This window comes from Formica exsecta, unplaced genomic scaffold (genome assembly GCF_003651465.1).
Source record: "Formica exsecta isolate Colony F162 unplaced genomic scaffold, ASM365146v1 scaffold178, whole genome shotgun sequence".
NCBI lineage: Eukaryota > Metazoa > Arthropoda > Insecta > Hymenoptera > Formicidae > Formica > Formica exsecta.
The window spans coordinates 81,556-105,205 of record NW_021849095.1 but is presented as its reverse complement, the minus strand read 5'-3'; the positions used below and the strand labels follow the sequence as shown (position 1 = coordinate 105,205).

General features: G+C 37.8%; 2 protein-coding genes across 6 annotated transcripts in view; one reads left to right on the top strand and one right to left on the bottom strand.

The window, feature by feature from the left end:
- The window catches only part of LOC115233555, a 33,945-nt gene extending 18,893 nt beyond the window's left edge, over positions 1–15,052 (top strand). For 3 of the 5 annotated variants that reach the window (XM_029804049.1, XM_029804048.1, XM_029804046.1), the window contains exons 2-5: positions 10,908–11,300; positions 11,449–12,137; positions 12,255–13,356; positions 13,444–14,756. In XM_029804049.1, coding sequence (XP_029659909.1) covers positions 10,908–11,300; positions 11,449–12,137; positions 12,255–13,356; positions 13,444–13,866 — 2,607 coding nt within the window. In that variant the 3' untranslated portion in view covers positions 13,867–14,756. The other 2 variants (XM_029804047.1, XM_029804050.1) reach the window with 2 other exon arrangements.
- A 481-nt stretch (positions 15,053–15,533) lies between these two features.
- Positions 15,534–19,260, bottom strand: LOC115233558 (multivesicular body subunit 12B). Its single transcript, XM_029804052.1, has 7 exons — positions 18,129–19,260; positions 17,833–18,031; positions 17,602–17,746; positions 17,220–17,303; positions 16,791–17,142; positions 16,659–16,709; positions 15,534–16,586 (listed from the first exon to the last, which is right to left on the bottom strand). Exons 1-7 carry the CDS (start codon positions 18,252–18,254, stop codon positions 16,551–16,553), a joined length of 993 nt encoding a protein of 330 aa, XP_029659912.1. The 5' UTR covers positions 18,255–19,260; the 3' UTR covers positions 15,534–16,550.
- Between the last annotated feature and the right edge of the window lie 4,390 nt (positions 19,261–23,650).

Genomic DNA, 23,650 nt, shown 5'->3' with positions numbered 1-23,650 from the left:
TATATATATATATATAAAAGAAAAATACATGGTAAAACTGCATAAAAAGTAACAACTCCGATTTAATCGCTACTTAAATATGTTGTAGGGGAGCTTTTTCTGAGTAATTCCCCGCAAGAAATAAATGGTGGACGGCATTGGTTTAGGAGATATAATAAATTGAAGTTTCACACTTTTAATGCTTTTTCTCAGGTATTATAAAGTAATATTATGAAAAATGAAGTTTGTGTACGTTGTATTTGTTGTAGAGCAGACGAAAAAGTGTTTGTTTACATTTACGGGATAGGTACACGATCATGGGTATTTTGTCAATAATGTGTTTCACCTATTTCTCGCAGTTCGTTAACAGCTTCCAACATGCGATTACATGAATTTCCGAGAGTCATATCTTCAAAAATATTATTTATTGAATACGTGGGCAGGCGAGGGGCAGAGATTCTTCCTCTGTACCCCAATATCTATCCCGTAAATGTAAACGAACACTTTTTCCACGTCTGCTCTACACAAATACAACGTAAACAAACTTCATTTTTCCTTATTTTATAATAGAATATACATTAAAATTATGACACTTTAATTTGTTATATCTCCTAAACTAATACCGTCCCCCACAAATTCTTGCGGGGAATTACTCAGAAGAACCTCCTCTACAACATATTTAAGTGGCAATAAAATCGAAGGTGTGTTACTTTTTATACAGTTTTACCAAATAAATAAATACAGCATATAAGAATGCATTATGTCAGTCTGATTTTCTCCAGGAATAAAATGGGAACTTTTTAGGGCTTAAAGACAAGCCGTGAATTTCGTGCGCTATAGAAATTTCTTTTGCGTGCGAAGCATGAATCGAGAAACTCGCCTATAATAGTATAATCGTAATAACGCGTGCTTTGAGCTACCAAAACGAGTGGTTGCCGCGAAAAAAAAAGTGTCGAGAACAAGAAGGGAACGGGACAGAATCATCTCCCCGCAGGCATACTCACGCGGGGCCCATTACGCATTGGACACGTGTGATCACTTTTCAAACATAATATCGGTGTCTCGCCGCGTGTTTGTTATCCGTGTCGTGCATCTCGCGTGCTATCTCTATCGCGATCGCGATTACGAGCAAGAAGCCGGCCATGAATGATCAAAGGATGAAGGCCGCACAGAAGTCTCCGCTAATCATTAGTAGAGCGTGCGATCTCATTGAAGCTGAAATATAAAGGCACATTACCAATATTTAATATTTTTCACAGAAACAGGAATTTTTTTCAGGTACAATTTTTCTTCAAATTGATGTATATGAAGATATTTTTCCAAACGAAAATGTGTAAGATATAACTTAGTGTTCTCGAGTCTAATTTTCTTCCGTCTTTTTTTTTCGAATAAATTGTTGAGCGATAGAGTTCGTTCAAATTAAGTTTGTTATCGCACTGTTGAATACGATGACGGATATAATGCTGACGATAAGAGAAAAGTGCGTGCAACAATTAGAGCGGAATGCGGGCGATCAAGCATGCAATGTGCGACAAAAATGTGCCCGGCTAGTTTTCTCTACCCAACCGATATGGGGCGAAAGTCCTCTACTTTGACCGTCCATCAGCTTTGATCGTAATTGAATCGTTATCGTGAGAAAATTATTAAGACTCGTTATGACATTTCTTTCTTATCGCCGTCGCTTGATATTGAACGCTCGCTGACGTGCGAATCCTTGATATTGACGCTAGGATGAAAATAGCTCTCTCGAATGGCTATAATGGTTCGTTCTTCGTATATCGAAGTTTTACAGCAGCTGCCCTTTTAACTATTTTCGACAATTATGCCGAAGAAATTATGAACAGGCGTCAAAGAGCGATTTTACGAAAATATACGGAGAATTTTTTTTCTCGCTTGATCGAAGAAGCGCATCCGAAATGTGCGCTCCACTTTCGTCGACACACATATATACACACACAGTAGCCGGCTTTAAAGAGAACGGAGACATTCCGTCCCGATAAGATAACAGCGACACGATCATTACTCTCGATAGCGACAACTTTATATTTTTGCATTGCATCGCTGTTTTACCGCGATTCTCGGAATTGTTTTCCATGCATACAAAGTACCGTTCGTCGGATCTGGCTTTAGTCTACCTTGAAAATATCGCGTCGTGTCTCTCAAATATTTTAAATGTCAAACTAAAACTTTTACGAAAGTCTCATTTTGAAAATTAAACCACGACACGCATACGATTATTTTTAATTCGGTTCTTTTATTATATTATATAAATGCGTGCAGTGAGTCACGAGATCGTAAAGTATTGTCGTAGCTTTTTATAGTTCATGCATGTTTGTTTTAAAAAAATAATTGTCACATTCATTTTTAACGACGGTCTGTGACATACTAATATCTTATCTCAGTATATCTTTTCACGTTTTTTTTTCATGCTTTTTGCAACTGGTTGCCATATGTCACTCGCGACGTTGTTTTACGTGGTTTAAAAGGTGTACGACTAGTCAGTGATTCTCATCCGCCGTTATTCGACATCGAAGCTCTAATATTGATAAAAAAAACATTTTTTGATACCGATAGCATGGAAATTATGGGAGAGAAAAATCATAGGAGTATGTAAAAGGACCCGCACCGCGGAGCAGCTTTTCCTCATACCTGCATGACGCACGCAGATGCGCCCGCATCCCGAGATGCGAGATGCTGCAACGCGATATTTAATTTAACATATTTGCCTTCTTAATTTGATTCGGACTGCATATGTATTTAATTTAGTTTTGATTAATCGATATTCTCTTATCTATTTAAAATTAATCAATCTTCTCTTCATGAACATATCAGTACTATCTGGTTCATTATCTATTATCATCTATTAAATTAAAGATAAAATCTAATTAAACTTAATATAAAGAAGATAAAATATTTTGAAGGACTTTGTTTCTTTTTTTTAATCCCATTTATTTGAAATGCGATGTGAATACTTTGACCAGATCCCTAGTTATATGCTTGCATCGTAAACTATGTTTATGATCCGCCACGAGATAGAACTAATTATCGTAATAAGAAATTAAGCATCGTGCAAAAGTTCCACGAAATCGACGTTTTACTCGTTGAAAAACGGTAAGATCGACTAAAAATTATATTGTTGCGTGCATCGCAATTATTTTTATCATTAATCGAACCGTCGTTGAAAGATGCGACAAGATAGGAATCGTAATTGACGATAAATTCTTTAAAAGAGAGAATTTTTCATTTTTTTAAATAAATTTTTAAAAATTCTATACTTAATTTAATTTTAATTTTTGATGTAAAACTAAATTCTTGACGTTTCTGAAGATTTTTCATGATTAAACGTAAGTATAGAGGATATACATATAAAGGGAGTCTAAAGAATTATTAAAAATTTTAGAAAATGAAGGATTCGCGCGCAAATATCGACTATACAGGAAGATTATGTGTATGTAGAGGAAACGAGATAAGAATAAATCAGTGGACGATACCCGTGATAAGGAATGACGTAACCGTCGTCCGACAGGACATTCATATTAACGTAAAACCGGAATTTTGCGGTCGGTCACGAGTATTTATTAACGTAGGCAATAACACAATACTCGTTTCCCTGGATAATTTTCCCTACGTTTATCGCAAAACAGTATACATTTGCGCGTTACATCGCTACGTAATGAATAGCTTCCAGTTTTTTTCCGTTTCGATGAAAAACCAGGTTTTAAAGGAGAAAATTCTGGTAGCGTCTCGAAATCATGACTTTGTATAATATCGTTCACGATATCTCTTTCCATTCTATAATTGGGTCAGTATATGTGAAATATTATACGAATTATTTTTTAATTATTACTTGTTTCATATGTTATCGTACATTTTAATAATTTTTATATATAGTTCGAGATTGAAAAGAATTTAAATGAAGACTGAAACATTTCTGTTATGTGCGTGTGTATTAGTTGACTTTAATTTGAATTTTATTTATGTCACCGCTGCTTGGCTCGCACATATGCTCCTTGTTTCTTCTTTCCATTTTCTTCTTTCAACTTTTTTATTGATCACGAGGCTATTTCTTTTTACTTTTTTGGGATATTATATTTGTATAATCTATATTTTAGAATGCACTTTTTCGTTACACTGTCCTTTTTTGCGCCTAACCGTGTCTGGTAAAAATCTGTAGAGATAAATCTTTTCGTCAAAGTAGGGCGATTTCGATAGCATAGATACGTCAAAGTGAACTTTGTCACGACTTTACAAAGTACACGTGCGGGCGCGATCGATTGCGAGATCCAGGTGCTCACCTTTGTCCCGTTATCGTTATCGCCGTTATAGTCGTGAAAACAAAGAGGAATTGTCAGCACGACATTTATTTCGCATACGAGCTGGATATCGTTGAGAGCGTGCATTATTGACGATGATACCATCATTGTCACTTATAATTGTTGTCACATCTCGGCTTGATTTTAATTTGAACTCACGGACTAAATCGACGTGAAATTAGGCGAACGATTTTCCCGCGATTTACGCCAATGTATAACTTTTTGCGTGTCGCAAACGGAAAATTAGTGGAATTAAGGTCAACATGAATTAGACTTGCGATCGCCTTCACCATCGACCTCGATAGATGGATGTTGGATTTCCGGAAACTCGGGAAATCGAGTCGATTTTAGTCGCGGGACTTGAGTAGACATATGCTGAAGCAAATGTTATATTTTTTTTTTTTTTTATTAAGTTTCCGAATTTTATTGTGCCTTGGAACTGAAACGAAGAAATTTTGCGTTCATGATTTCAATCAATAGAGATATTTTACATCATAAAACTTTAGCTCGTCGCCTAAATAGTGAATATCGATACCTCGTGATAACAACGTTATCGTTGCCCGGATACCAACTGTATAGACTGATAACCGCAGTTTCTAAGGTAACCGGGTTAATAAATCGATAAGGCGCTAGAAGGGAGGAAAGAAATTCATTCTTCATTTAATCATGGAAGGGTACCATCGGAATGCGAAGAGAGAAACCAAAATTACGCAGGTATTATACGATATTAGATGCAACGAGAATAACTCGAACCCCGAGAAAAACGGATATTAGACGAAATGCGATGCGATGAAAATGAGAATAGAAGAATTCAAGAGAAACTAATTGCGAAGGTGGTTTCCGCGAGCGAGGGAGAATGAAAAAGTCTCGACAAAGTCATTAAGCGGCAATTGCACAATCTAGGAGCTGAGAGACCAGGCGCCGACCTGTAGAATCTTGTTTTCTAGGACAATTGCCATTCCCGCGCGTTTAGCCACAATCGTACATTTATCGAGGCAAGATCAAGAACGGCTACCCGGTATCGATAACATTCCAACGATAATGATAGTTTGCGTCGAGCGATGGTGATAACCGCGGATACGCATATGGTGTTTCGGAATCATTGCTCTTTTTATCTAAAATATCCTTTATCAGTTTGAAAGTGACGTAATCTTAATAAAAATTATATCAAAAGTGTATGTTTCCAAAATGTAATAAAATATTAATTTTCGATCAAAACCATCTAAGATAAAGATGTAAAAAATTTAGATCGATATTTTAGTTTTCTATGAAATTTAGATGAGAAAATTTGACAGTTCAGAGATAATATTAGCAAATTAAGATAGATTTTTTTAGGACGAAATTCTTTTAAAATTTGTTAGATAGAATCGTACACTATAGTTTTTATATTTTTCTTGAGTGATATACATCTCTTTTTAATCCGTAATAATTTTCGGAAACATTGATCGGGATAAAGAACATCGAACAAAGGATACAAAGTGTTAAATCCAAGTCAGCTGAGCGGAGCCACGAAGCTCGCGTTTCGCATTTTATCCGAGAAGGGACACGTTTCTCTCACGTTTACATTACGTATACGGCGGTCTCATCGGTGGTCCTACCTGTTTCTGTCTGGGCACGATGGGCCGACCGTGTAAGACGCACACACACACGACACTCGCACTACGTGGGGCAGACTTTGCATCTCTTTCTTTCCTTCGCTCCATACCTGCTTTTCTTACTTTCTCTTTTCTTCCCGCCTGCCAACTTGGTCCAGGGCTGGATTTGTCAATTAACGTTTAATTTCTCGATTCTCAACGGAATACAGTCGAAATATTCCGCGAAATGTAATACGAGAAGAAAATGTTTGTGCGATAATGTCGAATAATTTAAAATAATTTCTATAATTTAGTCTTATATTTCATAACTCGTGTATGTATAATTAAATATTTGTGTAATTTAATTTTACTTTATATATTTAGTTTTATATCTTATATGCCTTGATTTTGCCAAATTGCTTTTATTGTATTTGCTTACAATAATTTAATTCTTTTCGCAATGTGAAAATGATAGCAAAATAACTTCTCGTCTCTATCATCTACATAAATAACAGCATTGTCGTAAGTTCTTTTACATACTTTTGTATCGTGTTTTGAGCTCTGGCTTTGAAAATCCGAGCCTGAATGGCAATAGTCTCCCTTCTCCACCGTTCGCTGCTGGCTCGACGGCGAACCATCGAGCCATCGAGTGTTCGCCGACCAGTCGGAGTCAGTCCGTGGTCTAAACTCGTCTTGTCCGTGAGTGCCTTGCGCTTCGTCAAATTCCTCTCGGGTGTCTTCTTCGCGAGCTCGTTCTTCAAATTCAGGATTTTTTCTTCGTACGCGTTTATTCCGCGTATATCCGAGATGTGAAACGCGCTCGCGCGAACACACGGGCCCACGACATCTCGGTAAAATTAATCGGGATTCGCCGGGCCCCGAGGGGCCTGAGACAAGAGCCCGGAGCACGCGGAATGCTGCCGCGCGGCCAGGTGAAATTCGGCCGCGCCGTTGTGGTGTGCGTCATCGAGAGCGATGTAAAATTCTTCAGGTTCATACAAGTACAGTGTGTAGAAGTGTCCTAAGATAGTGCGAAGAGAAGGAATTTCAGAAGGTAAAGACTCGTTCACTTTAAGAACGAAAAGAATTAGTAAAATATATGTATATATACAGCTTAAAATATTTCCAAGATAAGAAATTGAATGCACTTAGAATCGATCTACAAGTTTAATATAAATATATCGTAGATATATTTCCGAACTATGCGTTATGTAAACTTTCATTTTATAAGACGATAGAGCTTGTTGCGAATTTTTTGGAACATTGTAACATTGTAATCTTTATAATTTTCTTTTAAAAATGTGGATTTAAAAGCAAATGATTTCATCGATTAATTCATTAGTCGGATAATTAATAAAAATCTGACATATACACCGTCTCTTTTGACGGAGACCATCATTCGACGACGACACCTGGCTGGTCTTTGTACGTTTCGCAGTCAACTCCGAGCGGGAGGGAATTGCATATGGTGCCGGTATTCGCGAGCAAAACAATGCGAGTGTGTTGCAGCTGTTGCGACGTGCGCAACAAATGCAGTCTGCATGTAACGTGCCAGAGAAAGTGCATTCTCTCTCTCTCTCTCTCTCTTTTCATTCATCGGATGCCGCGCGCGCGACACCGAAGCGTGACGTCAATGGCGAACCGCTTGTCCGGAGCAGAGATTGCGCCGGATCCTCCGTACTCTTTAGCGAGCGTCTCTCCTCCAGTACCTACATCCGTCCTCTTCATCTATGCCGTTATCACTCGGCGGGTCCGGAACCGATCGGCGGCCGAGATCGATCGCGAGATCTCTCGCCTCGATCGCACAAAGGCGGATAACTGTACCGACCCCCGATCTGTCTTGGAGTCGACTCGCTTGACCTCCAATCGTGTGCACCGTCAACCGAAAAACCCGTTGCTCGGGGAACGGAGAAAGTCGCGCAGCACACTTTTTTTCGATACGTATTATATTATACTAACGGGCTCGTGAATTTTCGTAAGGTCGCAATCTGATTCGTGGGCGTGGAAAGGACGATAAGAATCTGGAAGACAAGCGGAAGGCTTACCTTTCCTCTCGCTACGACATTGAAAGATGAAACAAGTTCGCGTGTCGTTGTGTCACACTTGTCTTCCTGCCGTGCAGTCGACGTTCTTCCTGTTTACGAGTGCCTCCTCTTCAAGGAGCTCTTGCATCAGCGTGAGCTTTTCACGGTCATTATCGTAGCTGAATTGTCGCGAGGGATTAATGACCGACGTCGAGTAATGATTATTAATTATTATTTATATTACTTGTTTTCTTTAGAAATATATGCCGATGAAACTTTATAGATAAATGTTAAGATTAAATTTTTAGCTTGGGAGAAGCAAATCAAAGTTTATGGTTTCTATGCAGAGTTAATGTAGAGAATATTCAGAACTTCTTCAGTTTTATAGCATCACACATATCAACTATAATATATCGTGTAATAAAACCATCTTGCGTTAAATTTAAAATAAAAAAGAAAATCTTTTCATTATAGATATGAAATTTTATTTGGTCGCTGTGAAATAGATTTTATTATTAAATCGTAATAGAATAACATTTATAGTTCCATTAAATATCTGATAAAAATATAATCGCGGATACTACTAAAATTTAATATAAATTTTTATTATACATTTTTATGCTATGTGTTACATGTTGACATGTTTAAGAGAATTTCTTCTATGCTTCCTTATTTATAATGCATGCAAGAGTCATAGACTACTTACACATATTTGGAAAGGTTTCACATATATCTATGTGAAACCTTTCCAAATTCACAATTTTCCGGAATACATAATTTATAAAATCACAAAATTTTGTTGTGTAAAAAAAATAATTATTTTCATTCATACATATTTACTCGTTTCACTTTTATTTCACGTGTATTTAAAAAAATCCTCTCGCGAGATTCCCGTAGCATTCTGTTCATCTCTCTTGTAGCCAGGGGCGTATAATTTATGGTCAGCGCCAACAGCCTGAGAAACTCCCGTCCCGATGACTCGGTAACCTTGTAATCCCGGCCGGTTCGCGGCGGAGCTTCTTAAGAATTTCACGGAAGGATCCTCGCGCAGGTTCCTCCCGTTAGCGTTCTCCTTCAGCGAGCACAGGTATTTCGAGCTCGCGCGATTGTTTCGCCTCCGCGTGAAGAATGCGAGGCTGGCGATACGGGAAAGACTTCTGCCATGCCGAGATTAATTAATCCGGATAAAAAATCATATAGGTCGGTATATATTAAGATTTATATTCTCAGAGAAAGGCCTTTGTTTCGATAAAAAAAAAAAGAAAATAGGTCTTACACGTGAATATCCGGAGATAGAAACAGTTAAAAAATAGACAGATTATGCTGAAACACCGCAATATAGAGCTTGGATTAGCGTAATTTTTAGATTGGCGTGTATCAAAGATTGCACAGAGACGCGGTTTACTCGTCTAAAAATTGCATGCTCGTTTGTTAATTGAGGAGACACGGTCTCGTTCTTCTCCTTGTGATGCGATTAACATCTCGCGATTTAATTAGATGCAACTACGGCTTATCGATTTAAGGACGCTAAACATCGAACGAGTTATGTACCAGGGGATTCGCGGGAGATGGGGGAATGTGTCTCGTTATGTTCCAGTCGATATATTATATCCGTAATCCAATGTAAAGCGGGAAAAAGAGGCGCGTGCATCGAGCCACGAATAAACCACGCGTAATTGCGGCTTGCACTTTAGCCGCATCGCCGTTATATCGTCGGCTGCTTTAAATCGCGACTAGCGGAAAGTGCCGCTTCGCGATTTCCTTTTCTAAAAAGTAAATTTTGCCGCGTAAACGGAAATCGCGGAACCGTGAGTTCTCTCGAGAATACTTTTTCGAAGGACACAAAATTTTAAAAACGTGACAAGAAAAATAAGATACAAATATAATTTAATAATATTAAATATAATTTTTTGATTCTTTGCTCTTAGAAAGATTTTTTAAATTTTAATTTACATTCAAACGAGCTTATTGATTAGATATAAATTTTTATTCTACTAATATCGTGCGAATCGTTGCTTTATAGTTTTCTTTTATGGAAAAAATTAATTCGTTATGCATACACAGAGGCTGAAATCTCAAATCATAAATTATCTGGGAAGACGAGAAAAAAAGAGAGAAAAAAATAAAAATGGAGAAACAGAGAGAGAGATCTAGATTCCAAAAATAAATTTATAATCTCGCGCGTATATGTATATATATATTAACTTTATTTTCAACTATCTGTGCTAACATTTTTGAATTTTAAATCACTTAAATCCTTTGATTAAATCATCATTCGGATCATTCGCCAAAGAATCTCATTAACTGATGCTGGCGCAACAATGGGACTCGCTGTACGTCGTATCGTGCATGACCCAAAATGTAAACGTCTCTTACTTTTGGGCAGTCAAGGCGTCAAGTTGAAAAGTGTTTACCTAACAATGAATCGCCGTCGTTCGATGAAACGACGGCGAACCACGATTTACCGGTTCTCCGTGGCCAGGTCAAGTCCTTCCGGTTTTGGAGTCGGTCCGATCTCAGACCCCATTTGCATCTGGACGAACGAACGCGGACGTCTCTTTTTCTTCGAGTCAGTTCAGCCGAGACTCTTCCTCTTTCGTTCACGAGAAGCAAGGCCGAAGCTGGCATTGTTCATCGATTTTGCGCAGATGTTGACAGCATTCATCCTTCATGCCTGCAATGCATGATGAATAATATCTCGTTGCAATTTGCATTGAGCAAAACCGTTTATCTTAAAAGAACGACGTAGAAATTTAGAAAAAGAAAAATCTTTTAGAAAAAAAAGGAAAATTAATTTTATTAGTGTTTGATATAAATATAATTCTTTTTGTAATACTTAATTTATATCTATAAAATAGAAATTATTTAATTGTCCAATATTTTCATGAGGAAAAGATCGACGCTTCATATTAATCGAAGAATATTTATTAAAGTTCGATATTATAGTGATAATCCTTAACGTATGCGCAGAGATTTTCTGTACTCGTGTGAAATGTTTTTTAATTCGTGTTTTAAAGATGGAAACCGAGGTCCGGACGCTCAAGCAGGAACTGGCGCGCACGCAGGACGCTCTAAAGGCCGCCACGAAGAAATGTCGAGAACTGGTGAAGGAACTTGATCACCGTATCACCGGTCATGAGTCTGAAAAGATTCTGCGGGATCAGCAGCTCTCGAGGATATTGCGGGCGCTGTTGTACCTGGAGGCGCGACTCAAGCAGGAGCAAAAGTCAATCAGACAGATGCTCTGCGAGAAGGACAATGTTATTAGAAATCAGCAGCTGGAGATTACCATGCTCAGGCGGTACATGAAGAATTACATTAAGGGCAAACGTGATCGGACAATAGCTACCGACACCGAGACAATCAACGCCGACGTCGAAAAGAACCTGCAGAACCTCGGCGATTTGCAAGTAATTTGAAAAAAATAATTATGCATAGTTAGCATATAATTAGTCTCTGATTAATATGAAAAATAAGAGAATAAACAAAATTTTTTACATTCTATATTTTCTATACATTCAAATCTCTTCAAATAACTCGCGCATTAATCATTTTCAGGGAGAGACACTGCAGGAAAGCGGTATCGGCAAAGATATCGCGAGCTTGAAGTGCGAGATAATAACGCGACTGAACCCGACATCATCTGGCATCTTGGACGAGCTAAACCGCAATAGCGTGAGAAAGACACACAGTTTTGCCGGCAGTGACATCTCCAAAGCCAGTTTAACCAGTAGTGAGAACACAGATGCGTCCATCATTACCACGACGACGGAGGGCAGTCCTTCGTTGCTCAGCACGGAGGGCTTCTGCGAGGGCGAGAGTACGGACGTGTCGCCTGGCTCGACCCTGAACAAGTGCTCGAGCAGGTGTACGCCGACGACGGTGACCGACAGCGAGAACGAGACGACCATGATCGCGGATGAAAACGAGGAGAACATGATAGAAGAAGGCGATACGACGACGACGAAGAGAAGGACGTCCCTTCGCAGGGCGAAGGGTCAAAAGACGTCGTCCAAAGGTTCTGATGTGATAGTCGAGGTAGTCAGTATCGCGAGGACAGAAAGCAAGGACGACGGGATGGACTGTAACTTTGTCTCAGAGGATGAGAACCAAGACGCAAAAATGGATAATCGAGAAGAGAATGAGGAACCGATTTACGTTAATGCCTACAACGAAGTGAACGAGAGGAATCTACAGCAGACGGAGTTGTTGAGGACAGAAGATGATCATAGCAATAACAATAATGTGTACGTTGCAAACAATCTTTTCTCCATTAGAAGATACTTTCATTAAATATTCATATCATTATATCCAATTTATATTTTCAAATTTTTGAAAGATAATCCCCTTTTAACATTTTCTAGCAATGATGTAAAGATCGAGACACCCGAGCTGACGATAGAGGATACTAGCAGTAATTGGTATAGCGATCATGACGAGGACCGATTGAATGACGACGTGTTTAGACATAGCACATACCGACCAAATAGTAACCACAACTCCGTGCTCGAGTGCGTGAATCAGATCTTGCTGCAGGACATGGAAGAGGAGGAAAACTCGATGCTCTCGGTACCGCGTCGATTCAAGCACCGCGGCAGGATCGTACATTTCCAGCCGGCTAGATTATCTGATATTGAGTCGGTGGGTTCGGAAATGGAGAGGAGAAATTCTGAGGAATCCGCCGCGGACAGTAAAGATTCTCCGAGAGAGGAGGAACCCGTGGAAAACGAGACGAGCGCGTCCGAGGATGAGTTTGGCATGAGAATCGTTCAAAAGGAATCGGATGACGTTTCCAAAGACGACTCCAAGGCGATTCCGCTGGTCATCATCGAGCCAAAGATCGATGTCGAAGAAACGAGAAAGGCTTTGGTGAAATCTCAACCGAATAATCCTCCCTTAAAAATGGAAAGGATCGAGGAGAAAACTTGTCTGCAAATGTCTGCACGAGGACTAACCATTGCTAGGAACTTGGATTACGAAGACATAGAATCATTGCCGGAAGTAACAATGTCGTCGCCGACGCCGCCCAGAACGCCACCGGCACTGCCACCAAAGCCACAGTTTCGCAATAATACGTTAATCTTGAAGAAGATCCCGAGTCCGTCATTTCTAATCGACGAAAAAAGACAGCAAGACTCTACGGGAGGTGTGGATTCTACGAAAAAAGGTATTTTGGGATTGGTATCGTCGAAGGCAGCGAGGAACTTGAACCTGGAAGAGGCAAAGAGTTCGACCAGGAGTTCGACGAGAGAGACGAAAGGTCGCGAAGGCGGTGGATTCTGGAAGAATAGATTCAATCACGTGCGCTCGTCCTTTCAAGTGAGACAAAAAGAGCGGGATCAGTCGAAAAATGCTGCCAGAGTCACAAATATCGTTCGGCATTTCGAGGAATTCAAAATCGGTGATCCTGAAGAACAGATGAAAGATAGAAATCGCCCAAAGGAACGCCACAACGAACTCGATCAGGTAAGATCCCTCGCGGAAAAAAATATATCATAAGATTCGGTATGTAAGTATGTTTTTAAAAAATAAATCTTAAATTATTTTTTTCAGGATTTTGACATTCGGCAAAACTTTGAGGAGTTCAATCTGGACGAATGCGACCTATCGGACGATCCCGACCGGCCCGAAGGCGACGGATCCGAGAGATTAGGTTACAACGGGCTCAACAACGTCGACCAAAACAGCGTCGCCAAAGACAACAACAATATTTCTGCTATCGGTAACGGTAATAGTAATAGCGAAACCGGAACCAGCGGATACGATCATTTCCTCGAAGCAACCGGCCTCAGCAACAAGTCGATCCTCACGCCTTCGAGGCTACTGAGCAATCATAAGAGTATGCTGAAACCGAAGGATGTAAAATACAAGAGCAGAATTAAGGCTACGGCAGTGCTGGAGAGGCACGGGGTGCAAACGACGGCCGGCAATGCTACGACGACGCACGTAAGACATTGGACCGGCCCGTTTGTCTGACGTCTGGCCAATGTCCTGCCGGGCAAAAATATCTTTCGTCCCGCCGTATCGGCTGATAACTCACCTATAAAGACAAAATTTAAAACATCCTTTAATTCGCTAAGGATTAATTAAATATTTTTGGCCGCTGTTTTAGTATACAGTGAATGATTCTCGTTTTTGAAACGCAAACTAGAATTTTAAACATATCATGATCGAGGAATAGAAAATCCTTAATGAAACTATCTAGCAGGTAGAAAAGCACACAATTTCGTTTTCTGCCTTACTCTAATATCGTATGTAATATCATAAATTATACGATTTTTAATATAAAATGTACACACGCGAGTCCTTTATAGATCTTGAAGTCATACTTGCAGTGATTAACTTATTTGATCTTTTCTCATAAGATGTTTATAATATGTTGATTTAACTGTTTCTGCTGTGAAATTATTTATAAGTCTTTGTAATCTGTGAAAAAATATGACTTGTCTCGATTTTTTTTTGGTACGATACTTTTATTTATAAAAATTGTTATCTCGAAACGAGAACTATTATATCTTTCATTACCTTACATGATTTTCATTTAATGAATGCGAAGATATGTTTGGTTGTTTACTTCTCACCTACGTCATCTTTTATTAAAACTATTGTTTAACATACACGGATATTATCTCTCTATCTTAAATTACATTCGCGTACACATGTGATGTTCGAGAGGAATCTTACCGTAAGGTACGAATTTAATATGGAAGAATAGAACGATGAAAGGTTTCAATTGGAAGAATAGGATCTAACGTCGCGTTTCGTCGACATCGAAGACATGATTTTTTCTTCAATACACAAACATATATGCTTTTAGATGAAATTATATAAATACAAACGTGAGTATATAAAGAAAAAATATTGTAATATATAGCAACAAGTCGATCCTCACGCCTTCGAGGCTACTGAGCAATCATAAGAGTATGCTGAAACCGAAGGATGTAAAATACAAGAGCAGAATTAAGGCTACGGCAGTGCTGGAGAGGCACGGGGTGCAAACGACGGCCGGCAATGCTACGACGACGCACGTAAGACATTGGACCGGCCCGTTTGTCTGACGTCTGGCCAATGTCCTGCCGGGCAAAAATATCTTTCGTCCCGCCGTATCGGCTGATAACTCACCTATAAAGACAAAATTTAAAACATCCTTTAATTCGCTAAGGATTAATTAAATATTTTTGGCCGCTGTTTTAGTATACAGTGAATGATTCTCGTTTTTGAAACGCAAACTAGAATTTTAAACATATCATGATCGAGGAATAGAAAATCCTTAATGAAACTATCTAGCAGGTAGAAAAGCACACAATTTCGTTTTCTGCCTTACTCTAATATCGTATGTAATATCATAAATTATACGATTTTTAATATAAAATGTACACACGCGAGTCCTTTATAGATCTTGAAGTCATACTTGCAGTGATTAACTTATTTGATCTTTTCTCATAAGATGTTTATAATATGTTGATTTAACTGTTTCTGCTGTGAAATTATTTATAAGTCTTTGTAATCTGTGAAAAAATATGACTTGTCTCGATTTTTTTTTGGTACGATACTTTTATTTATAAAAATTGTTATCTCGAAACGAGAACTATTATATCTTTCATTACCTTACATGATTTTCATTTAATGAATGCGAAGATATGTTTGGTTGTTTACTTCTCACCTACGTCATCTTTTATTAAAACTATTGTTTAACATACACGGATATTATCTCTCTATCTTAAATTACATTCGCGTACACATGTGATGTTCGAGAGGAATCTTACCGTAAGGTACGAATTTAATATGGAAGAATAGAACGATGAAAGGTTTCAATTGGAAGAATAGGATCTAACGTCGCGTTTCGTCGACATCGAAGACATGATTTTTTCTTCAATACACAAACATATATGCTTTTAGATGAAATTATATAAATACAAACGTGAGTATATAAAGAAAAAATATTGTAATATATATTTTATTAACATAAAAAAGGGAAAGTGGGAAAAGCGAAGTTTGATGAAAAAAAATGCAGGATAAACATTCGAACTTCCGTATAAAAAATAATATACATATATCGCGTCAAAAAAGATGAGAGGAGGAAATTAAATTAAATGGCTTTCGTAGTGCGCACTCTCGCCACGCACTTACGTTTTGTATCGCCGTATTCAGCACTAAATATGCGGCGAAAACGCGCTGCCACTGTCAATAAAGTTATGCATTTATTCGTGCGCACAATAGTTTAGAAGCGATATGCGATATTTGTGAGATACATAAAAGATCTCTAATTATAATATAAATTTCTTGCGCGTGTGTACATATATTTTTTACATATATAATCTCTACTATCTATCTAAAAGATAACGCAAGTTTATAAAAATATGACAACGCTATCACCGGTATCAAAATTTAAACGTGGGGCGTGAGAAGAAGAAACGCGTACATCGAGTAAGTTTTATCTTATTCCTTCTTAAGAGCAGTACACAATCCCCAATTTTTTAAGCGTCGTGCGGTTTTTATTCTCTCGCGCGTTCGTCTATGTATAAATCATTCGTTCAGGCACTCCATTTGCGCTTGTTTGGCTAATATTGTATCGGATACAAACATGTACGAATATAACGGCAGGAAGGGCTCGCTCACGAAAACTCGCAGAGTTAGTTTTGGTACAAACATCGTGTTCTTCAAGTCTCCCTCTCCGCACGGAAGTCGTAGAAGAACTGTAACAGAGAACACAATCGATTTATATTTATCGTAAAATAATCGTCAAAAAGAAATTTAGTACAACGTACCTCTCTGTCCAAATCCCTTTGTGTCCACACTTTGATAACAGGAAGTTTGTTCTGTCGAAACAGAAGAAATATTATCAGAAAGTAAATTATAGTGTTAATTAATAACTTTATTTCCCAAATTATCGTACTCACACTTGCAGAATCAGGATGATTAATGATAAGACGAGGATTAAGTGCGAATGGAACTCCATCGAGATCGGACGAACCCGGAAGTGTGCCGTAAACGGTCGTCGAACCGACAGCGGGCAGGGCGGACGTGGGCGGTTGAGGCGCCGGCCTCGTGGGCCTGATTCTCGCGTTAAGACTCAGAACTTCGTAATCTCGATCGCCGGATTCGTCATTGTCCTTATTAGCTGCGCCACCAATTTGCGGATAAATCCCGTTAGCTGGTGGTTTTGGCGAGAACTTTGGTTTCGGAGGCCTTTCGGGGGCTGGTCTGTGAGGAGATCCGTTCGAAGGATTCGGGGAAGAATTTTGTAGTAAGCTAAAAATATATCGTAAAATATATATAAGATGAAATTGAATACGTCTTGCGCGCTTAATGTAAAAAAAGTAACTTACTCTATATTAACGTATGATTGCGAGTCCGAGTTTGCGTTTACGATATCTACTGTCTTATAGCATACGCGAACACCGTTTATAACACTGAAAAGAAGAAAATATCTTAAAAATATTGCAATCTCAAGATATTGAAAAATGAGCTTTTTGCACTCTATATATTTCTGATAGTAAATATAAATATTCTATTATTATACTTTTTTTTAAACATTTATTTTTGGGAAATATTATATAGATCACTTATTATATTTATTTGGTTATAAATTATTATTTGATAAATGCAGATAATTAAATTATTAGAATGCTAAATTTAACGTAAAATCAACTACAATATTAAAAGTCCAAAAAGTTAAGAGTTGAATTGGCGATATTAAAAACGACGTACCCGGCAGCGGAAAATCCAATAGGAGCCAATTTGGAATCCTTGTGGATTATCCTACTGCATATTATGATATCCGTTACTGCTTTTGCGCACGAGTTCTTATTTCTAATTTTATAGCACACTTGTTTCTTCCGCCAGGCCTTCTGCCCTGCAATTTATTTTTTCAAAGAGCTTATAAATTTATATATTTTATAGATAAATGTAGCAACGCACTAGAGAGAGAAAGAAACTTACTCGAATCCACGGTATACGAGATCATGTTGTAACCTTCCGGCGGAGTGTCTCGTTCGTTAATCACCACGATATCTTCGACCACACAACCGGGCGGACCTTCGGTTTTCGAGAAGCAGATGTATCTACCCTTCTTCTTGATGAACAGACCGCTTTCTCTCCATAAATCGGCGTCGGTGTCCTGGTCATAAGTTCTCGATACCTTAACGAAATGCAACCGTATCTCTATTTATCTAGCGACGACAGATGCGGATATATATCAGAGATAAGTTAAGTACATTAACACATCGGTCCCATACCACTGTGAAATTCGGCGGACACTTTTCTACATCTTCCACAACGCTAATGGCAGTTATTGGCCTGTCGTCCGGCAACACGGCCGACACCTGATGGACCAGCATCTTACAGCTGGGCTTCTTTGACATTTCTGCAATCCCGGATACCTGTCGATATATTTCCTATTAGATTTGGGGCAAATCTCCGAAGAGGAATGGGTCGATAAATCATAAATAATTAATATATCTATAAATACAGTAAAGCCCGTATATATCTCTCGCATTATAAAAGAGTGTGCTATATTACTTCCTTTGTTTTTAGCAAATATATTATATCGGCTATTAATCACGTTAATAGAAATTAACATTTATAATCATCATTACAATGGCCTATTGTTTAACGATTATCGCGAGGAAGTTTACGCTTGCCGATTTAATTAGCTCAATTAGATCGTAAATAACGACGCGTCCAAAAGTCGTAAATGCCTTTTTCCGATGTATCAGCAAAACGCTCCAAAAATATCAACATGTGACCGACATTCTTCGCTCCACGGGTTTTCCGAGCGCGAGGCAATCGACTATGAAACACTCGTTAATCCGATGCGATGTAGCAAACCGATTGAATTCTTCGGTTGCAATCTGCCTTGTATTCTCGATTTGACTTTGCAGTTTGACTGGAGAATAGATTCATTCATAGACGACGCTTCCAAGACGTTCTACGTCAAGGCGGCTCGATTGTATTTATATGATTTCGTTCTCGATGACCGATTAACGAAAAGATCCACGAGTTTTCTACGTGTTAATTAACAGTACGATAATTAGCCTCTCTCGAATAAATGGCAAGCACGTCGGGAATATTCATCTCATCTCGGCGTAAAATTCCATCGGCGAACGATCGTTTCGAACAAGCGGTCGATGAGCAATCTAGCATGAATTAACAAGAGGCGGGCTTGAGGAAGGCGAAACGTAAGAGGAAAGTAAAGTGGAACGTACGGCGTGTTCGTGGAAGAATGTGCCGCTGCATTAATAATCGCGCGAATATCTTACAAACGGTTTCTTTGGCAAACATGTTTTTCGACAAGTTCAAAATTGAGCTCGATATCAAAGGAATGTCTTCGCGAAATTTGTAACAGCGAATGAATAACGATGAAACATTATTTCTTTGTATTAGACAAGCGGACTGCTTCCTGCCATTTGAATCTAAGAGATCGAATATATTTACGTAATGTTCCAATAAATAGAGATGTAAATAGAAAAAAAACCAAAATGTTTTTTTTTTTTCATAAAAATCGGTTTTTTTATGAAAAAAAAAAAACAAGCTTCGGAAAAAACAAAATTTTTTTCTTTTCCAGTGAAAAAAAAACACGTTTTTTTTCAACTGTTCTTTTCTATTAAAAAAAAACCGGTTTTTTTACATCTCTGACTACAAGTAAACAATATCACTTGGCTCGAGTTAGCATTTTAGAATTAGATCAACAGCAACGTGTCGGCCAATTTTTACGAATCGTTTATATAGATTTTAATACGCGGAAGAAAACATACGTCAACAAAACATAAAATTTAAATGAATAGTGGAAGATAGGCCAGTCATCGTTCGCTGTCGCAACGCAGAAGAGAAACATGGAATCAGGAATCTTACGAAACAATGACAATCGGGAAATTCCATCTCATCTTCGAGATGATTCTCGTCCGGAGATAATTAATTAAGACTTTCGCGAGGTTCTTTTTTGCAACCATTGTTCGCACAAAGGAACAAAATCTTTGAACTGTGCCACGTAAAGCACTCTTTCCACCGGCGCGCATTATATTTCGGAGCGGCCGTCAACCGGGATGACGTCAATCGACGTCGGAGTACTCACGCTACCGTTGTCCGACGACGACGACGACGACGACGACGCGTCTTACGAAACTGTCCGAAAACGTGCCGAGCGCCGAGCGAGCGCTACCGAGGCCGCCGAGCTTCGACCGGGCTCACATATTACATAGCGAGGAAACCTTGTCGCCTCGACGCGAATGCGCCTACGCGGCTATGTCATGAAGCAAAAAAATAATGAAGAGAGGATACCATAGAGCCATCAATGCCCATTCATGAGGTGAACGAGAACAAATAGTGACAAATGGCACAGCCAATCAAATCTGTCATGTTACGTCATGTGAGTTTTTATCCAGTCATGTCAAATCCCATAAAACCATCGGTCTTTGATGATATCTCATCAATGACATAACAAAATGATAAATGATATTAGAAACATTGGGTCTGTTTTTTACATTAATTGTTGATTTCAAATATAATATATATATAAATTGTTTTTCAAATATATTTTGGCTTTAGATTTTAGATTATAATTTAATCATCAATTAACTTATAGCCCAAAGCCAAATAACATTAGTTATTGCCAAAAGCCAAAAGTTTTAAGCGTAAAGTCAAAATAACATTAAAATGGAAAACTGGCAGATAAGAGTAATTTGAAATTTGATTGCAACTGCAAATGTTGTATATATCAAGTTTTAAAATTCCAATTTAATTTCTATATATTTATATCCATGTTGAAGATGAACCAAAAAATAGTTCAAAATGTACATTTTTAATGCACATTAGTTAACAAAATTTAACAATAATAAATTCATACATCTATACCCACATCTTGACTCTTATCTGTCGGTTTTCCCACTTTTTACCGGCCATAATAATTTACTTTGCAGACCGAAATTTTTTTATTGGTTACATGAAATGAGAAATCCAATGCAAAATTTTGCACACCGAAATGTTTTTTACTATACTTCTAAATAAAATTTTAATTTAATTCTAAATAAATTTTTAAACGTTCACTTATATTCTTTCATGCATTTCCGAGTGGGGACCTATCTTATTTTGTACATACAAACTGCAAAACTTTTATATTAAGCAAATATATAATTATTATGGTCGGTAAAACGGGACGGTCCGGCATCCTCTTAATTGTTCTTACCCTGAGCCTATTGCTCTTATTATCAAAATAACATTGATGTTACTGTGTTCGGTGTGCAAAATTTTGCATAGTAAAATCTTTTTTATAAAGCTTTTAAACTCACTTCTCGAAGTTCACTGAGACTCTTTGATAAAATGCCGAGTGCGGAGTCCACTTGTTAGGCACGTGCAGGTTGCAGGTTTTTTATATTAAGTAAATGGTGACGGCAGAAGCCGATAACAAAACTGTAATTTTTTAATTTTTTTCACTTTTCATATGAAATCATAAACCCCGCACTCCGTTATTATGTATACTTTAATTATGGAAAAGGATTTGTTGATATCTATAATCAACAAAAATATTTTGCATTTTAACTAATATTCATATTCTGTCGGTATCCGGCATTCTCTTAAGACGTAAGCGAATTGACCAATCACGGTCGAACAGTAAGGCAGCCATATTGAAACGTAAGCTACGCTGAAAATTCCGTATGGTTGAAATTCTTAAGTCTTAAGTCTTACTGCTTAAGTTTTTTTATGTGCCCGGGCCCTTACATAGACATAGTATATTTAGAACGAGCGTTTGCTTTTATTTAAGGAGTGGGGGTAAAGATGCACGCAGAAAAGGATATACTCTGTTTCGTGCCCCTTACGTTCTCTCTCGCTCGCACGTAGCATAGCGTACTCTTTCACTATGCTATGTCTAGATATACTATGTCTATGGTGTCTTATTTCAGTATATAATCCTTATGTTTTCACATTATATTTATTTCCATGTTATTATTTTTATATTGCAAGTATAAAATTGAATTTATATTAATTAAAAAAGCAATTCTCTATATATTTTTATACGATTATAATTTATTTTATTTTTTTTATAGAATTGATGATATTCAAGATAATTCCATTTTGCGAAGAGGTATTCCTGTTGCTCATTCTGTTTATGGAATTGCTAGCTCACTAAGCGCTGCAAATTATATATTATTTATCGCTATGGAAAGAGTTGTCAATTTGCAACATCCTGCAGTAAGTAATCATATTATCCCTCTCTAAAAAAGGCATGTTATTGACATTGTTGCCTCTTTTCCGCGATGCTGACTAATTCTTTCGCTGTGCTTACTTCACTGAGTAGCTGTCATTGTGGAGATCGTATATTCTGATAGTTCGTAGAGATTACGTATTGCGTATTTATTATACAATACGTGTGCATATAATTCATTTACATAATAACTTTGCATGCAAAAGTAATTACGTTACACTGCAATAAATTTGATGTTTTTTGAATTATTTGATCCAATGTCAAAGTACTTTGATTATTTTTTGTGGACATAGTTATGTAACTTGTTTACTACTCATATTTGACGTTTTGTATAATTCTTAAAAACGAGTTCATTAACTACATCCTCAAAAATAACCAATATACTCAAAATTAGATCCAATAATTCAAAAAACATCTAAAAATTGTTTAACTTAAGTGGCCAACTTAAACATCTCAATCAATAAAAAAGGGAAAGGCTAATTGGAGCCCGAACGCAATACTTAGAGCGTAATAAATGTGTGATGTTTTTAAGAAACGATGTTAATGAACATAATATAAATTAATAAATAAATAATATAAATTAACTAAACCAAACGTTTCGGCCCACTTCGGGTCCTTATCAATAAAAATAATCAAAATTTTAACACATAAAGAGACATCGTAAGGCGGAGTAATATATATGGAACGCAATGGTAGACTTATAATAGTGTTACGATACGCTTACAATATTATCGAGTATATGCATAGACATTGAGCCGCTCGGTAGATCAATTCTGCAAAGTTATTATGTAAATGAATTATATGGATGTCATATAATAAATATGCAATACGTAATGAAGTTGATAATCTCTGGAAAATTTCTGCTGGTTTTTTATATATAGAGGATATTAAAAGTTGATTAGATCAAACGTTTGTTTTGTAACATTAAAATTGGATCAATGAATTAAACAAAACAAAACACTTTCAATCTTTTTGTAAAATGTATTTTTTAACTTTAGTTATAAACTTTAGTATGCTGTTATTAGATTTTTAAAGTGAATATTGTCCAAAAATGTTCTCGCCTCTCCGATCGCCGATGTGCGTCGGGTGGAGGTTCTGAGATGAGTTGAATGTTCCGTGAGACCCTGACCCCTGACCCGGTCGGAAGGGCTTCTATTGCCCGGTGTTTCTCGCACTCACCCTCACACTTATCCGGATTGTGTTCAAAACCTTGATTGTCCTTGCGGTAAGACACTATCGCGTCTTTTCTCGTCTTTCCGAACTCGTTCCGTAATTATGTCGCCTATAAACCGTCTCTTAATCTCGCTATTTCTTCGCCATAGACATAGTATATCTAGATCGAGTGTTGAGGAGTGGGAGCCAGAAAGAAGGTGGCACGAAACAGAGTATATCCTTTTCTACGTGTATCTTTACCGCCATTCCTTATATAAAGGCAAACGCTCGGTCTAGATATACTGTGTCTATGTTTTTCGCACTGTATGTAACGCGTTTTACTCGCTCAAAGATCGAATCTCTACTCGCGTTAGGCCGCGCGCAGGAATTTCGACTTCTTCGCGCGGG